The sequence below is a fragment of the Malaya genurostris genome, chromosome 3 (assembly GCF_030247185.1).
Source record: "Malaya genurostris strain Urasoe2022 chromosome 3, Malgen_1.1, whole genome shotgun sequence".
NCBI classification, from domain to species: Eukaryota; Metazoa; Arthropoda; class Insecta; order Diptera; family Culicidae; genus Malaya; species Malaya genurostris.
The window spans coordinates 92049952-92067453 of NC_080572.1; the positions used below are offsets into that span (position 1 = coordinate 92049952).

Here is a 17502-nt window from a genome sequence, read left to right on the forward strand (position 1 = left end):
TCCTGAGTTTAAGGCTCTAACAACGCAGCAAAGGCTGGCCAAAGTTCGAGAACGGAACGTCTGTTTCAACTGCATGAGAAAGGGACATCGTAGCAGCAAGTGCCCATCCGACAAAACCTGCTTTAAGTGCAAACGACGACATCACAGTCTTATTCACTTCGAGGAGAAGAAAAATCCGCCTGTAGAAGAAAGGAAACCGATGAGTGAATCCGAATCTGTCCAGACCAAAAATACACCAGAGAAAGTAGATCAACCAGTGCAACTGACTACTGCATCCTGCTCCAATGAATTTTCAATGCAGTCCGTTCTGCTTCTTACCGCCGTGGTAGAAATCATGGACAGACACTACAAGCCCCACCAGTGTAGAATCTTGTTGGATAGCGCATCCCAAGCCAATCTCATTTCTCGATCAATGATGAACAAGTTAGGATTAAAGGAGCTTCCGTCGAATGTCACCGTGAAGGGTGTAAATTGTACCAGTACTCATTCATCGACTAGCAGCGTGGTAGAGATCCGATCCTACTACTCCGACTTCCGAGCCAGCGTTCAATGCTTAGTGACTGATAGAGTGACAGCAAGTTTACCCTCGTCAAGCTTCGATGTCAGCAACTGGATTCTTCCAGCAGGTGTTAAATTAGCCGACCCGACTTTCAATCAATCTGACGAAATCGACATGCTAATTGGAAGCCAATGGTTCCTGAAGCTGCTGCTCCCCGGGGAGATATCGTTGACTGAAAATCTCCCAATCCTCAAGGAGACTCAGTTTGGCTGGGTCATAGGTGGTAGTTACATGGGAAATACGACATCCGAGATGGTTATTTATTCCCATTCCGTAACCGTCGACGATTTGGATAAGCTGATTCGTCGATTCTGGGAGTTAGAAGAAATTTCCAGTCCAAACCAAAGATCCAGTGAAGAAATAGAATGTGAGCAACATTTCATGTCCACCCATCGACGAGATGCATCTGGGAGATATGTGGTGCAGCTACCACTCAAAGAGTGTTCCAGCAAGCTTGGTGATTCCAGAGTTATGGCACTTCGACGATTTTACGCTTTAGAAGGAAGGTTGACCAAACATCCGGATCTGCAGCGACAATATATCGAATTTATGACGGAATATGAAGAACTTGGACACTGCAAGGAGGTGTTTGAATGCCACGATAAGCCTGATATCAACAAGTGGTACCTACCGCATCATGCTGTAATCCGTCCGTCGAATACCACTACAAAGTGTCGTGTTGTATTCGATGCCTCTGCAAAGATTTCTGGTCTGTCCTTGAATGACGTCATGAAAGTAGGTGCTATTACCCAAAGTGATTTGCAATCGATCGTCTTGCGCTTCCGCAAGCCTCGTTATGTGATGACTACGGACGTAGAGAAAATGTACAGACAGGTGGTTGTGGACAACTGTCACTCTCCTTTGCAACGAGTATTCTGGCGAAAGGATTCATCTGCTCCCATCCGTGTTTTAGAATTGACAACCGTCACCTACGGTACTTCTTGTGCTCCTTTCCTAGCAACTAGAGCACTCAACCAACTTGCCATCGACGAGAAAGAAAAATTCCCAATGGCATCTGAAGTAGTCGAAAGGAGCTTTTACGTCGACAATGCTCTGTTTGGCTATGATGAAATATCTCAAGCATACGAAGCCCAAATACAGTTGATTCAATTGCTCAAGGCGGGTGGGTTCCACTTGCATAAATGGTCATCGAATAGTTTGGAGCTGTTACGTGCCATTCCTGAAGCGGACCGAGAGCAGCTGGTCAGCTTTGCACAATCGGGAGCGAATGAAGTAATAAGCATGCTGGGATTGATGTGGGACCCTACGACTGACGAATTGCTATTCGTGTCTATGCCCTCCTGTGACATCACGATACCAACCAAACGACAAGTCCTATCGCTTATTGCTAGAATGTTTGACCCCTTAGGATTGGTGTCTCCAGTGGTTGTCATAGGAAAAATTGTGATGCAGCTAACCTGGAAGGAAGACATCGATTGGGATGAACAGATCAAGGGAGAGCTACTTCAAGAATGGGGACATTTCCTTGCAGCGATAGTCGGAATCAATTTACTGCGTATACCACGTCAAGTAGTAGTGACAAGTGCCCCCAGGTTCGAGCTGCATGGGTTTGCTGACGCATCCCAAAGGGCGTTGGGTGCTTGTGTTTATATCCGATCTGTGGTTTGTGGTGAAGAGGCAATTGTTCGTCTTCTGTGTGGAAAGTCCAAGGTAGTTCAAAAGGCAGCTCTAACTATTCCCCGCAAGGAGCTAGTTGCTGCTTTACTTCTCCATCGTCTTGTGCGAAAAACTGTGTCTGCGATGGACTTGTGCTTCCATTCTATTGTACTGTGGTCAGACAGTCAGGTGGTTTTAGCATGGCTGAAGAAAAAACCGAGCATGTTAGACACTTTTGTTGGAAATCGTGTAAGTGAAATTACCTCTACGAAGGAGGAATTTGAATGGCGATATGTACGAACCAACGAGAATCCAGCTGATGTTATATCGCGAGGTCAGTCTGCCACCAAGTTAGCGAAGAACGATTTGTGGTGGAATGGCCCATTGTTCTTGCGAAGTGATTCGTATGAAAGAGATATTCCTCCCCCACTCTGCGATGGAGAGATTCCAGAAATGAAACGTGTTGCCGTTGTTTATACAGTAGTGTATCTTGAAAAATTACCTGTATTTACAAAATTCGAGTCCTTTAGAAAGTTACAACGTGTTATTGCGTATGTGTCGCGTTTCTGCAAGAACGCGTCAAAAAAGAGCCAGAATGAGCGTGTTTTGCAGCGTTTTCCTACAGTGAATGAGTTAAACGAATCTATGAAAGTGATTGTCCGAGTAATCCAGTACCAGGAGTTTGGAGAGGAAATCGTCCGGGTTCAGTCTAGTGAACCTTGCAAGAGATTGTCCGCGATGAATCCTGAACTCTACGACGAAGACTCATTGGCTAAAGTGGGCGCATTGGAAGGTGATATTTATGAAAGACCAATCTGCTTCAATGAATTTTTCAGTATCTCTCGTCAGAAAACTCTCGAAAGTTGGCAAACTTCATGGAGCAATGGCGAACTGGGACGATGGCTACATTCCATTATCCCTAGGGTATCGACGAAACCTTGGTTCATGGGGATGAACGTGAGTCGCGATTTCATTCGTGTTATGTCGCGGCTCATGTCAAATCACTACACCTTCAACGCACATCTCCGGCGTGTTGGGCTTGCGGAGAGCGGTCTCTGCACCTGTGGCGACGGTTATCAGGACATCGAGCATGTCGTGTGGTCGTGCGTAGAGTATCGTGACGCCAGGTCGAAGCTACTGGAATCCCTTAGGGCCCGAGGTAGACCGCCTGAGGTTCCGGTTCGGGATGTGTTGGCGAGTCGGGATAGTTCATATATGCTTCTCATATACCAGTACCTTAAACACATTGATATACAAGTGTAATGTGTTTATCCTCGTTCAGAAAGTATAAACTCCACCTACAGGTTCGACACTAACATCCGCCCGATTCTCTCGATCCCCGTCCCTGTCCACCATCTTCATTGGAACTAACAAGATCTTTTTTTTGTCACTAACTTTTTCGTTCCCCCTTCCCTGTCTCTTCACCATCTCGATGGCAACTAATTAGATCTCTATCGTTTTCAGACATTTTGTCCCCACATCCCCTGTTTTACCCCGTTTCCACAATATTTACTTTTTTTTTCTTCATCTCTTCCGTAACATCACCATCATCGTCCAGGGAAGACCGCTCCAGTCGAAAACCAGCATGCGGGCCACCCGCCAGGCCTTCGTAGCCTGGGGGTGTTTCCCGCGGACCCACACGGACCGAAGGATGCGGCCAACATGGATATTTGCAAACGCCATATGGAAGACCCTCATGCAATATCCAATTCACCGGCATTACATAATGATACTATTCTAGTTTTAATATAGTCGTAATTAAGATTAGTAAATATCCTTGGCATCTTAGAGCTTAAGCAGTGTGCCTTAAAATTATATTATAATATTGAATAAAAAAAAAAACTCTACGACGGCATGTTACGAGTTGGTGGTCGTCTGCGTCATTCCAAATTACCATTTCCGAATAAGCATCAATGGATTCTGCCGAATCACCATCCTGTAGTTGACAGCCTAATTACCGCACTTCATCGGGAAAATCTGCATATTGGACCAACCGCCCTCCTTGCAACAATTCGTCGTGAATTTTGGATTCCTAAGGGTCGTTCTGCAGTTCGAAAGGTTACGTCTAAATGTGTTCAGTGTTTTAAGACCAAACCAAAGACAGTAGGTCAGTTCATGGGAGATCTTCCAGCGAGCCGTTGTGATCGAGCTCTGGCGTTTGAAAGGGTTGGTCTTGATTTTGCGGGTCCAATCCTCTTGAAGCAGACTGGTCGGAAGGGCATGATGGTAAAGGGCTATATCTGTGTCTTTGTGTGTATGGTGACAAAGGGTATCCATCTAGAAGTCGTTGAAGGATTATCCACTGATTCATTCATTGCGGCGCTGCTCCGATTTATATCTCGACGAGGTGTTCCCGAGTACATTTATTCGGATAATGGCACCAATTTTGTGGGTGCAAAAAACCAACTGCGGGAGCTTTACCTACTTTTCAAACAGCAACTTATGGAACAAAAATTGTTTGAATTCTGCCAACCACGAAGGATCAAATGGAAAATGATTCCTCCAAGCGCCCCCCATATGGGAGGAATATGGGAGGCAGGAGTGAAAAGCGCCAAATCCATCTTGAAGAAGATATGCCAAACCACGTCCCTCAACCTGGTCGAGTTCTCAACCCTGCTCTGCCAGATTGAGGCAATTTTGAATTCACGTCCATTGTATGCCCATTCGGGAGATGCCATGGACCTTGAGCCTCTCACTCCAGGGCATTTGATGATCGATCGTGTCGTGACAGCCATTCCAGAGCCGAAGTACGATGGGGTTCCGGAAAACAGGTTGTCTCGTCTACAGTATGTACAGCAGCTTCGAAATAATTTCTGGAGACGCTGGTCAAGTGAATATCTGATGGAGCTACAGACCAGGTCAAAATGGACACGGAAGGTGGTCAATGTACGAAGCGGAATGATGGTGATTATAAAGGAAGATAATTTACCAGCCTGTTCTTGGAAACTGGGGAGAATTGAAGAAGCTTTTCCTGGTAGAGATGGTTTGGTGCGAGTTGTGGATGTCCGGACAAGGGCAGGAATTCTTCGACGTCCTGTTCACAAGCTTGCATTGCTTCCCATTTTTGACAATGTTTCGCCTTCAAGTTCTTCTAGTTCCAGCGTTCGCCCGGGGGAGAATGTTCGAGCTGATCTTGACAGCTCAAAGAATGAATTGGTAATGAAAATTTAGCACCACTGCACAGCTTACTTCGATGACAGAAAAAACGTCGCTTGTCAAGCAATGGCGCTAATGATTCCGCCTTTTTGTTTCCTGGACGCGCGAGATTTTTAGTTAAGGAGGGAAAGAGCTAAGCTTCGCATCGGTTGTGCTATTTTATGAAGTGATTTACAATTAATGTTAATATAGTTCACTAATGTTTAGAATATGTTGTGTTTGTATCTCAATTACAAAAGAACGATAAAGTTCCGCTCGGAATTTTCCCAAAGGCCGATCGAAGTTGTAGGTTTACAGTCTGCGGCCCATACAGTACCACTGGGCCATGGATAGTCTATCTTCGAAAAAAAGAAAAGATTTTAAACTTGATGCAAATTACAAAGGATTTGACATCACATTTCTCTGAAGTTAAAGAAATCTGTAAGGTTAATAGAGATAAAATTCGAGTTGTTGTTAACGACTTGAAACAGGCAAACGATATTGTAACCTGTAAATTATTTGCTGTTGAATATCGAGTTTACATTCAATCGAAGGAGGTGGAAATTGACGGTGTTGTGACTGAAGCAAGTCTGACAGCAGATGATTTACTTAAAAATGGAGTTGGCCGTTTTAAAAACTCCATGCTTGAGGGAGTTAAGATACTCGAGTGCAAACAATTGTACTCAGCATCTATTGTCGTTGGAAAAAAGTCTTATCGTCCCTCAGATTCGTTTCGCGTAACATTTGCCGGATCTGCATTGCCTAGCCATGTCTATATCGATAAAATTCGTCTTCCTGTTCGGCTTTTCGTACCGCATGTTATGAATTGCACGAACTGTAAAAAATTCGGACATACAGCTACTTACTGTAGTAATAAGTCCAAATGTATCAAATGTCAAGGGCCTCATAAGGATAATCTTTGCGATAAAGATGTTGAAAAATGTGTTTATTGTGGGGAAAGTCCTCATGATGATCTTTCAGTGTGCGCTGCATTTAAGCTGCGTAAAGACAAAATGAAGCTTTCTTTAAAAGCACGGTCTAAGCGCACATATGCAGAAATGATCAAAACGGTGTTACAATGTTTTAGCTGTGGGTAGAGCAGAACTACCAAAAGTGGACCAAAACACAAACACTAAGGGCAATGTGCACCAACTCAAATAAAAAGGTGTTACGATACTGTCACATGATAATGTATTCAATCCTACATGCTATCCCCCGACATTCCATCTTCTCCTTCTCTCTCCTAATTTTCTCCCTCAACTTATTTCTTCCTCCTCTTACTATTACCTAATTCTAACATGCATTTTCATTTACTTTCATTACTATTTATTCCTTAGCCTCTAACATCCTCCTCGGTACCGTTCACTAACCTTATGTTCCTGCATGCATTTCTCTCCCGCTCTTCACTTACTCATGCCATCGCCATCCCGACTCTATTCATATACGCCAGCCTATGATCCAACCTCCGCCTCACTGCCGCTCACCTTCCTAAATGCCAGCATGCAAAACTAACCAGCTCTTCGCTTACTCATGCCATCCGCTGGACCAGATCCGCACCATTGCACGGTGTGACTTTTCTCGCTCCACAATGTCAGCAACTGACTTAAGATCGCTTTCGATACTCTTGCAATACGGTGAATGATGACGTCACACGACGCTAGACAATGCGATGATGTGCTGATTTGCAATCTGAAAAATTAGGGGGCCCTGTCGGGGTGCCTTCGCTCAGTGGAATTCTTCTTTTACACAGGATGTCCTACTCACTGTGTGATCCCCTTCGTATTTGTCTGTCACTGCAATCCGTGCGGGAGTGCGACACGTGAATTTTTTCCTAGCGACTGATCTCGTGACGTCAACCTCGCCTTCCGCAATTGTGTGATTTCTGTGAAACCTTTGTGAATTAGTGACAATCGTTCGAGATGAGCACCCGCTCTGAATTACCTGATTCACATTTTCACTCTAACGCGTGATGATGTCGAATGGTCTTCGTTGTGGTTTATTTTACTCCGTGAGTTATGACCACCTTGCTCACTCCGGATCTTTGTCAGTACCGACAATTTCCCTCGCAGTGGCTTCCAAATATAGAATTACTCACTGTTATTCCGTCCGATTAATTCCTTGGCAGTTCGTGATATCGGAGTGCTCTTCGTGTTAAATAAGGAACCAATAAGTGTGATAAGCGTAGCGTGCCTCACACCAAATTCGTCCGTTCCGCTGAGCGATATGCAAATTTGTGAGGAAGTGCATTTGACAGTTGAGACCAGTGCTATCGTCGCGTTTTTCTTGTTCACAGCGGTGCGTTGTTTTACGCGTCGCTTTGCGGTTGATTATTCGCATTTGCGAGAGGATTCAAATTGACGGTTGATGGCAATATTCGAGTTGGATGTTTCTGTTCCAATTTCATTTTGCGACATTTCTTATGAATCGTATCGTTGATGGCATGGTTTCTCTAATTCCAATAAACAAAACGTAACAACGGTCATACATGTCTCCCCTTTGGAAACCGTAAACGGTTTTTCAAATCTTGCGGAGCCAGAGGAATTTGACTCTGACGGAAATAGTGAAGATACCTCGTTTGTCACTCCTCAGGGGTCTGTTAAGAGGAGATTACCAAACCATAAAATACCAAAAAAGACACCTAAAATTACACCTTCAAAAAAAGATTCCCGTGTTAAAGCTAAAAAGCCAAATTTAAAACCAAAAACTGTGCCTCCTGGGTTGTCAAACTCACAAACCAATCCAGGAACTAGTTCAAGGAAGGACAATAATCCAGTGGGCTCCATTTCACATTCACCAACAGGATTACTGAAATTTTCGGAAATTGTAGAATGGATTTTCGCTGCATTCAATATTTCTGAACCTCTAAAGACCATCATAACAGCATTCCTTCCAATAGCTAGAACTTTTTTGAAACAGTTATCAGCTCAATGGCCAGCTCTTTCAGGTTTTGTATCATTTGATGGATAATTTATCACCCGCCGCAAATGATTCATTCACTGTCCTGCAGTGGAATTGTCGAAGCATCATGCCAAAACTTGATTCATTTAAAGTTTTGTTGCATAGTCAAAAATATGATGTATTTGCTTTGTGCGAAACATGGCTTACATCAAACATAGCCTTAAATTTTAATGACTTTAATATTATACGTCTCGATAGAGACTCCCCGTATGGTGGAGTGCTTTTAGGAATTAAGAAATGTTATTCCTTTTATAGATTAAACATTCCTTCGACTTCTAGTATAGAAGTTGTTGCTTGTCAAATAAACATTAAAGGAAAGGACATTTGCATTGCTTCGGTATATATTCCTCCAAGAGCTCAAGTTGGACAACGACAGCTTAATGAAATTGTCGAAGCCCTTCCTGCTCCACGTTTGATTTTAGGAGATTTCAATTCGCACGGAATGATGTGGGGTTCCGTTTACAATGATAGCAGATCATCTCTAATATATAATATTTGCGACAATTTTAGCATGACGGTACTAAATATGGGTAGCATGACACGGATCCCAAGACCTCCTGCACGTCCAAGTGCATTAGATTTATCTCTTTGTTCGACTTCAATTCGACTAGATTGCACCTGGAAAGTATTTCCTGATTTACATGGTAGCAATCATTTACCAATCATCATCTCAATTAGCAGTAACAAAGGCATTGCTAATTCAGTTAATATTCCATATGATTTGACAAAAAATATTGACTGGATTAAATACCAAAGTAATATTTCAAGTGTCTTAACTTCAATGGAAGAGCTCCCCCCACTTGAAGAATATGACTTTCTCGTTTGTTCGATTCTGGAGGCCGCAGAACAAGCCCAAACCAAACGATTTCTTGGTCCATCGTCTAACAGAAGGCCTCCAAACCCTTGGTGGGACAAAGAGTGCTCAGATGCTAAACACGCGAAACAAAATGCTTTCAAGACGTTTTCAAAACGAGGAGGAGGAACTCCTCAGAATTTTGAAAATTTCTTGACTTTAGAAACCAAGTACAAGAGCATACTTCGGGCCAAGAAATGTAGCTATTGGAGACATTTTGTCGAAAGTTTGTCAAGAGAAACCTCAATGAGCACTCTTTGGAATACGGCCAGACGAATGAGGAATCGTAACGTAGGAAATGAGAGTGAGGAATACTCGAACCGATGGATATTTGATTTTGCGAGGAAAGTTTGTCCAGATTCTGTTCCTACGCATAGCATTATAAGGGAATCTTTTCCAAATAATGGTTCCATTGATAGCCCCTTTTCAATGATGGATTTTTCCATAGCACTCATGTCTTGTAACAATAACGCTCCTGGGTTGGACAGAATTAAATTCAACTTGGTGAAGAATCTGCCCGACCTCGCAAAAAGACGTTTGTTGAAATTATTTAACAAGTTTCTTGAGCAAAATATTGTTCCACCTGACTGGAGGCAAGTGAAAGTTATCGCCATTCAAAAGCCGGGGAAACCAGCTTCCAATCACAACTCATATAGACCCATTGCGATGTTGTCCTGCATCAGAAAATTGTTCGAAAAAATTATTCTACGACGTCTCGACACTTGGGTCGAGACGAACGGGTTGTTGTCTGATACTCAGTTTGGCTTCTGTAGAAATAAAGGGACGAATGACTGCCTTGCATTACTTTCTTTTGACATCCAAATTGCCCTCGCTCAAAAGCAACAAATGGCATCTGTATTTTTAGACATTAAAGGAGCATTTGATTCAGTTTCCATTGATGTACTTTCAGACAAGCTCCACCACCATGGACTTCCACCGGTTATAAATAATTGTTTGCACAACCTTTTGTCAGAGAAACGCATGCATTTTTCACATGGCGATTTGGCAACATTCAGAATTAGCTACATGGGTCTACCGCAAGGCTCATGCCTCAGTCCGCTCTTTTATAATTTTTACGTGAATGACATTGACAGCTGTCTAGTAACCCCATGTACACTAAGACAATTGGCAGATGATGGCGTAGTTTCAGTTACTGGACCCAAAGCTATTGTTCTGCAAAAACCATTGCAAGATACCTTAGATAACTTGTCCGTTTGGGCTGTTCATCTGGGTATCGAATTCTCTGCGGAGAAAACAGAGCTGGTCGTCTTTTCAAGAAAGCATGATCCCGCGCAGCTTCAGCTTCATATGATGGGAAGAATGATCCAACAGGTTTTGACTTTCAAATACCTTGGGGTGTGGTTTGATTCCAAATGCACGTGGGGAGGACACATTAGGTTTCTGATAACAAAATGCCAACAAAGAGTAAATTTTCTTCGAACAATAACAGGATCTTGGTGGGGTGCTCATCCGGAAGATCTAATAAAATTGTATCAGACAACGATACTTTCAGTGATGGAATATGGATGCGTTTGCTTTCGTTCCGCTTCAAACTCTCATATTATCAAATTAGAGCGAATTCAGTACCGTTGTTTGCGAATTGCTTTAGGCTGCATGCATTCGACACATACAATGAGTCTTGAAGTTCTGGCGGGAGTTCTTCCATTGAAAGATCGTTTTTGGGAGCTTTCATCGCGACTGCTAATAAGATGTGAGGTACTGAATCCCCTGGTTATTAATAACTTCGAAAGGCTAGTTGAGCTTCAATCTCAAACAAGATTCATGACAGTATATTTTAACCATATGTCACAGGAAATCAACCCATCAAGATATATTCCTATCCGTGTCAGCCCCCTAAATGTCCCTGACTCAACTTTATTTTTCGACACATCCATGCAGCGCGAAGTGTGTGGAATCCCGGAACACCTACGCTCGATGGAAATCCCAAAAATATTTACAAGTAAGTTCAGGCATATTGATTCTGAGAAAATATTTTACACGGACGGATCACGAATTGAAGAGGCTACTGGGTTTGGTATATTCAACAATAATGTTTCGGTCTCATTTAAGCTTCAAGAACCTGCATCTGTTTATATAGCAGAGTTAGCAGCAGTTCATTATAGTTTGAGTGTAATCGTTACATTATCTCCAAACCATTATTTTCTTTTCACAGATAGTCTGAGTGCAATTGAAGCTATTCGCTCAAACGCTGCTTGCAAAAATGAACCTTTTTTCTTAGGCAAAATAAAACAGTGCCTGAACGTCATATTGAATAATAATTATCAAATCACAATAGTTTGGGTTCCGGCTCATTGCTCCATTCCAGGCAATGAAAGAGCCGATATTTTAGCCAAACGTGGTGCTATTGAGGGTGAAATTTATGAGAGACCGATTGCTTTCAACGAATTCTATAGCGCGTCTCGCCAAAGAACACTTGCCAGCTGGCAAGCTTCTTGGGATAAAGATGATCTGGGTCGGTGGATGCACTCAATTATTCCTAAAATATCGACAAAGGCATGGTTCAGGGGACTGGATGTGAGTAGAGATTTCATTCGTGTGATGTCCAGACTCATGTCCAATCACTACACGTTAGATGCACATCTCCTTCGAATTGGACTTTCCGAGACTAATAATTGTGCTTGCGGCGAAGGTTACCGCGATATTGACCATGTTGTTTGGACATGCGTGGAGTTTCGTGATGTCAGATCTCAACTTATAAATTCCTTGCGTACCCAAGGTAGACTATCCAATGTCCCAGTTCGCGACATTCTTGCTTGTCGTGACCTTCCATACATGAAACTTCTTTATCATTTCATTAAATCCATTGGAGTTCCAATTTAAATTTTATTTTATGTTAGACTGTTTTCTCTTCCATGAGTTCAATCAATAGCCAACTATAGTATATTGAATATATGTGGTGAACTGATACAAACAAACCTGAAATAGTTATAAGATCATGTACAAAATAAATGTATTTTATATAATGTAATTTAAAATAGCAACTCGCTTGATAAAAACAGTGTTTAGATTAACTAATGAGTACCAACATTAGTATGATATTCGAAATGTATTAGGTTTAAACTACTATGTATTGTGGATGTCACGGCGAAGAAAAACTTATGTATATTGCCTATGAAATAAACGTATTTATGAAAAAAAAAGAAGGTAAAAGCTGAAAGGGTATTACAAACATTTGTTCGAGTTAACGCGAAATTCGTCTATTATAATATTCTCAAATGGTTAAAAAAAACTTCTAATTGGTAGGATAGTTTGCTTCACTACTGTTATTTATAAAGAAAGCGCTGAAAAATATGCATTCTCTCGAGCACTCTGCCATAGTGCTATGTTATAACTAATGTCGTTTTCGTTTTTAAATTGCACTACACTGGTGTAGCGAAAGCTGCACTGAAACCGTTCGTTTTTATCAATTGCACTACACCAGTGCTACACTTTTTCTGCACCGATACCACTGGTGTAGCACTCGTCAAAAGTTTGGTGTAGCTCTGTGCAATGGAATCGTTTATTGTAGTCAATGGTTACTGTTTATGTTTTCGTCATTTTTGTTCGTTTATTCATGCCTCAGTGTAGCACTGCACCGGTGTAGTGCAAATTAAAAACGAAAACGCCATAAGAAACGAATTTACGTGATTTTTACAGCTACCATTTTCAACCACCAACACAATATTTTTATTTCAGTTAACATCTTTATGTTTCAAACCGGACTTAATCAGATTCAGCCAGAAAACTATTCAACAAACGCCAATAGCTGAGAACCACCCCGAGCCAGTCTATTCTCGCATTCCGAAATGGAAACACAACACTTTCTCGCGCGAAACCAACACATAGGCATCACTTGACAGCCCGAATAAACAAAATATCGAATCGATCAAATTTAATCCGCAACCCATAAATCAAACTCAACAAAATGACACCTTTGTTCGCCTATCGATTGTGCAGTGTGCTCTACCGTTCTGCATCGTAGCCCATTAAGCCGCGTCGCGTCCGTCCATGCTTCTGGTGAGGCTTGTGATGTCGACAGCCGTGACAGAACGAAAAAAAAATAATAATAATACTCCCAAAAGTGTTTGGGACACACCTCTTATCTTATCGGAAAGCGGTCACACATTCTCCGATCCGGCTGTCTCGCCCCACACACTGACGCTTAACCGATCAGCCAGCAGCGAATGGTGTTAAAAGTCATCGTGTGTCAATGCTATCATCCACACAATGTGCGATGCCACGGGGCTCCCGGCTCTCGGCTACCGTGCCCGCGGTCCGACACACTTCAACGGCTGAAACTTCGCGATACCCGCGGGTAGCGAGTCTAATGAAGCTATACTGCGCCTTTGCCGATGTCCAATCACGACCGACTGCCACCGTTTTCGTTATTGGTTTTGTTTCGTTTTCGTCGAGAGCTGATTTGAATATTCCTTTCATTTAGAAAACATGTGAATTGCTTCTTTTTTTTCATTTCATAGAAACGCTGATGATCAAGAACCCTCTGAGCAACGTTGCGAGTGGATTCTATTTTTGGCAATATTTGCAATTTGCAGGTCTATTGAAACTCAGTGTTATGGTGTCAGTATCATCTTAGTATTTGCTTCGATACGCTTGGAATGTCCGACAAAATAAAATGTCACGTTCTGAGTCGAAAATGATGCTATGATCGTTCAATTTCATCAGCTCTCGGTTATGTATTCTTTCGAATTGAGTTATTTTGACTGGATTTAGACATTTGTCAGTCCTTAATTTATATCTTTTGACACAGATAAAAGAAAAACATCCGATTCTTGATAAAGGAAATGACAAACAATATTTATTCATATTCGCACTGCTACCATGACGATAATAAAAAATTTAGAATGATAGTTTGTTAAGGAGTACACCTGTGTAAAATTTTAGAAACCGTTCTGAATGTTGTTGTAAAAGGCTTTCGGTGATAATTGTATGTCGCGAGCAAGTGTTTTTGATTGGTATAAACTGTTCAAAGAGGGCCGAAAAAAACGTCAAAGCCAGTCAAAAATCGAGGTAATGTTGACAGCTTTCCTTTATTATCGAGGTGTGGTGCACTTTGAATTCCTTCCGACCAGCCAAACGGAATATTATTTAAGTGTTATGCGTCATTTGCGCAAAGATATTCATAAAACGAGGCTGGAATTATGGTTCGACAACTTTTGGTTTTTTTGCACCGTCGAATTCTGCATTGATTCTTCATGATTTTTTCTCCAAAAATTCAAACAAATATCGTTCAACAACCACCGTTTTCGCCTGATTCAGTTCCGTGTGACTTCTGACTATTCAGCAAACTCAAACGACCGCTTCAGGGAAGCTATTTTAAGTCAATTGAAGACATCGAACGTGAATCGCTACGCGCATATTCCGGAAATTGACTTTAACAACTGTTTCGAGGATTGGAGAAAAAAAAAACGTTGACAAAAGTGTACTGGGGATTACTTTGATGGGGACGAAATAGATTTGGGAGAGTGAATGAAGAATTTTAAATTTATGAAAAAAGTCTTACTATTTTTTGTTCGTTTTACTATCTTAACATTATTTTTCAGTTCGTTTTACTATCTTACATTATGACCTAGGCCATCATCTTTCCATCTATTCAGAAAATAAAATCAGAAGCAGATTGATATGTTAGTTACTTACTAAAATAACTGACGTCGGCTACACCGGTTCCCAGCTCCCGGTTCCGGAAGTTCGATTCATAACGTAATTCTGTTTACGGAAAAATGACTTTTTTGTCTTTCTCATAGGTGTAAAAGGTTATTAAATCTCTTGAAAAGTCAAATAATGTCTCTCATTTTTCTCAAAGATTTTCACAAGCTAATACTCAAATTAAAGGGCATATGAATAGGTTGCAATTGAATTTCATCTCGATCCAACTTCCGGTTCCGGAGTTACAATTTAAAATTTCAAACAGTTGTATTTAACGCAATGAAAAAATGGAATTTTTTTTCTAAATTTGGTTCAAAACTATTTCAATATGTAGGCTCTGTTGGTTGCTGGCCACATGAACCGACACGGCTAAACCTGTTTCCAGTTCCCCGTTCCGGAAGTACCGAAAATATATACGAAAAGCTCTGAAGCTGGACTCATTTAAGGGGGGTAGGGTCTAACACTTTTGAAAAATCATTTATTTTTTCTTCATATTTTCTTATAGTAAAACATTTCAAAAATATTCTGTGAAATTTTCAAGAATATCGGAACAAAACTCTGCAAGTTATGGGCTTTTATCTTTGCTTATCTCATACTGCGAAGAAGTAAGAGCTCGATACATAGGCCCAAGACTTCTGCTTCGATTGACTTAAAAACTTGACGAAACATTCTTGAAATGTTTCATTACAACACATTATAAAAGAAAAAATATGATTTTTTGAAAATATTTGACCCTACGGGCTCCCTTGAGTAATAAATTGTTTCCATTGATTTTATAAACAAAACACTTTAAACTCTTTTTGCTCGAAAGCAGGTTTTAAAAGTCCGTGTCCATCGTCATTCAAAAACTACTGCACCAATTTTCTTCAAATCCAGACCCCAACTTTTTCCTTTTTGTTGTTTGTTACATTGGGGTGGTTTTACAGCTTCAAAATGGCGAATTTTTTGTGAAAATCGTAGTTTTCACAACCACCAAAATTTAAAAAAAATTTAAAAAAAATCAAACAAAACCCAACTTCTACTCTAACTATGCTGCGATCGTTTGTTCACTTCTGATTAGCCTGCGCTGAGATACAGTGGATTTCTTATTTCTCAATATTTTTCCAAGAAAAAATTACAAAATGTTGTTCGAAGGATGCTTTTTGTCATGCAAAACATTTGAATTTATTCTGTTAAACGAAAATTCTGAAAATAAATCGCAAAAATTATAATTTTTTTCATCATTTAGACCTTACTTAGATTTAGATCGTTGTACTATCCATTCAATGATGCTTTACGCTGACAATCGGCTGCGAAGTCAGTTGAAACAGAAAGGCCAATTTCCACAAAAGGAATGTAATGCCAAGAATTTGCTTTACTTACGTGGAATAAAACAATTTTTTCGAACAGGGCTCGTATTTGGTACAGCGTGTCTGGCGTACACGAGGCATTCCTCGTTCTGCTGGAAACAATAAACGCGGAGCTCAACAGCTTTTCGAATATTAAGTGTTTTTCCTGAAAATATGTTAGTTTAAATATAATCGTAGATTACTACTTATCTGTTGATGTCTGGATAGTTTTATAATTAATATACTTTCGTGCTGAAGATAGTGCTATGGAACACAATTCTTTATAATGTATTTCTCATCTTCTCTTTAATTCGATCTTAGATGTTTTAATTTGGTGTTCAATATTTTCTGTTTACTCAATTGCAGAGTTAAAAGTAAAACCGCCTGGTTGGTTTGGAATATAACAATAGAATGATTGTTTATTGAAAATAACAAAGTTCTTAGCGACGCGGTATTACCGACTACTACGACATACTTAGAAGATACTGAATGCATCGGTTCATTACTATCAGTAGTGGCTTATTTGGAACAGAGCTTATTAATTCCGGGTGCTCCCCAGGAGTTGATCAAGTGCCTAGGTAACATTTTGTAGGGCACTCTGCTTTCTAAATTTTTGAATCCTGATCACAAGAAAATTTCCAATGAGACTATGGAAAGGCAAAGTAAACGACTGGACAATGCGCAATTCAGGCCCCAATGTGGTTCTTAGCCGGCTGGGGTACGAGTAACCATAGGAAAGATCGGTTAACCATCCCCGGTGGGACCTTGGTCGTATGCTGATAGGGAAGGGGGGGGCTTGCCTTCTCTTTACAAAGAGCGAGCCTACCCGAGCGTCTGTTCCCCATGTTGGGGCGGCTCGAAACAGCGTCTGTTCTCCAAGTTAGGAGCGGCTGATTACCGTCCTTGTGTCAGTGTGGGACTCTAAACAGTGCTGACACGATGGCCCTCCGGCAAGACAGGAGGTTGGTGCAGGCCTAACAAGCCGCCCGGAAAACATAGGTTACGTACGATCAAGAAGGAAATACGACTTGGAATAATCGGCAAAGACTTACGCAACGAACAAAGGACTACGATTGGGAGCTTGGCACATGAAACTGCAAATCGATTGGCTTCCCAGGATACGACCGAATGCTGCATGATGAGCTTCAAATCCGCGGCTTCGATGTCGTAGCACTGCAGGAACTTTGTGGGACGGGACAGAAGGTGTGGAGAAGTGGGCATCGAGCGGCTACCTTCTACCAGAGCTGTGGCACAACCAACGTTCTAGGAACGGGATTTGTAGTGTTGGGCAAGATGCGCCAGCGCGTGATTGGGGGGCAACCAGTCAGTGATAGAATGTGCGTATTGAAGATCAAGGGCCGTTTCTTCAATTACAGCATCATCCACCT

The 17502-nt window shown here is 41.4% G+C and overlaps 1 protein-coding gene and 2 long non-coding RNA genes across 3 annotated transcripts; 1 reads left to right on the forward strand and 2 right to left on the reverse strand.

Moving 5' to 3' along the window:
• Positions 1–73: 73 nt before the first annotated feature.
• Positions 74–2234, forward strand: LOC131433875 (uncharacterized). Its single transcript, XM_058600483.1, has 2 exons — positions 74–2075; positions 2149–2234. The coding sequence occupies exons 1-2, from the start codon at positions 74–76 to the stop codon at positions 2232–2234; spliced, it is 2088 nt and encodes a 695-aa protein (XP_058456466.1).
• A 31-nt stretch (positions 2235–2265) lies between these two features.
• LOC131438962 (uncharacterized) lies at positions 2266–3330 on the reverse strand. Its single transcript, XR_009231019.1, has 3 exons — positions 2679–3330; positions 2440–2607; positions 2266–2380 (listed from the first exon to the last, which is right to left on the reverse strand). It is a non-coding gene; the product is annotated as an uncharacterized LOC131438962 (long non-coding RNA).
• A 3155-nt stretch (positions 3331–6485) lies between these two features.
• On the reverse strand, positions 6486–7832 carry LOC131438960 (uncharacterized). The gene is made up of 2 exons (XR_009231018.1): positions 7253–7832; positions 6486–7193 (listed from the first exon to the last, which is right to left on the reverse strand). It is a non-coding gene; the product is annotated as an uncharacterized LOC131438960 (long non-coding RNA).
• Positions 7833–17502: the final 9670 nt, after the last annotated feature.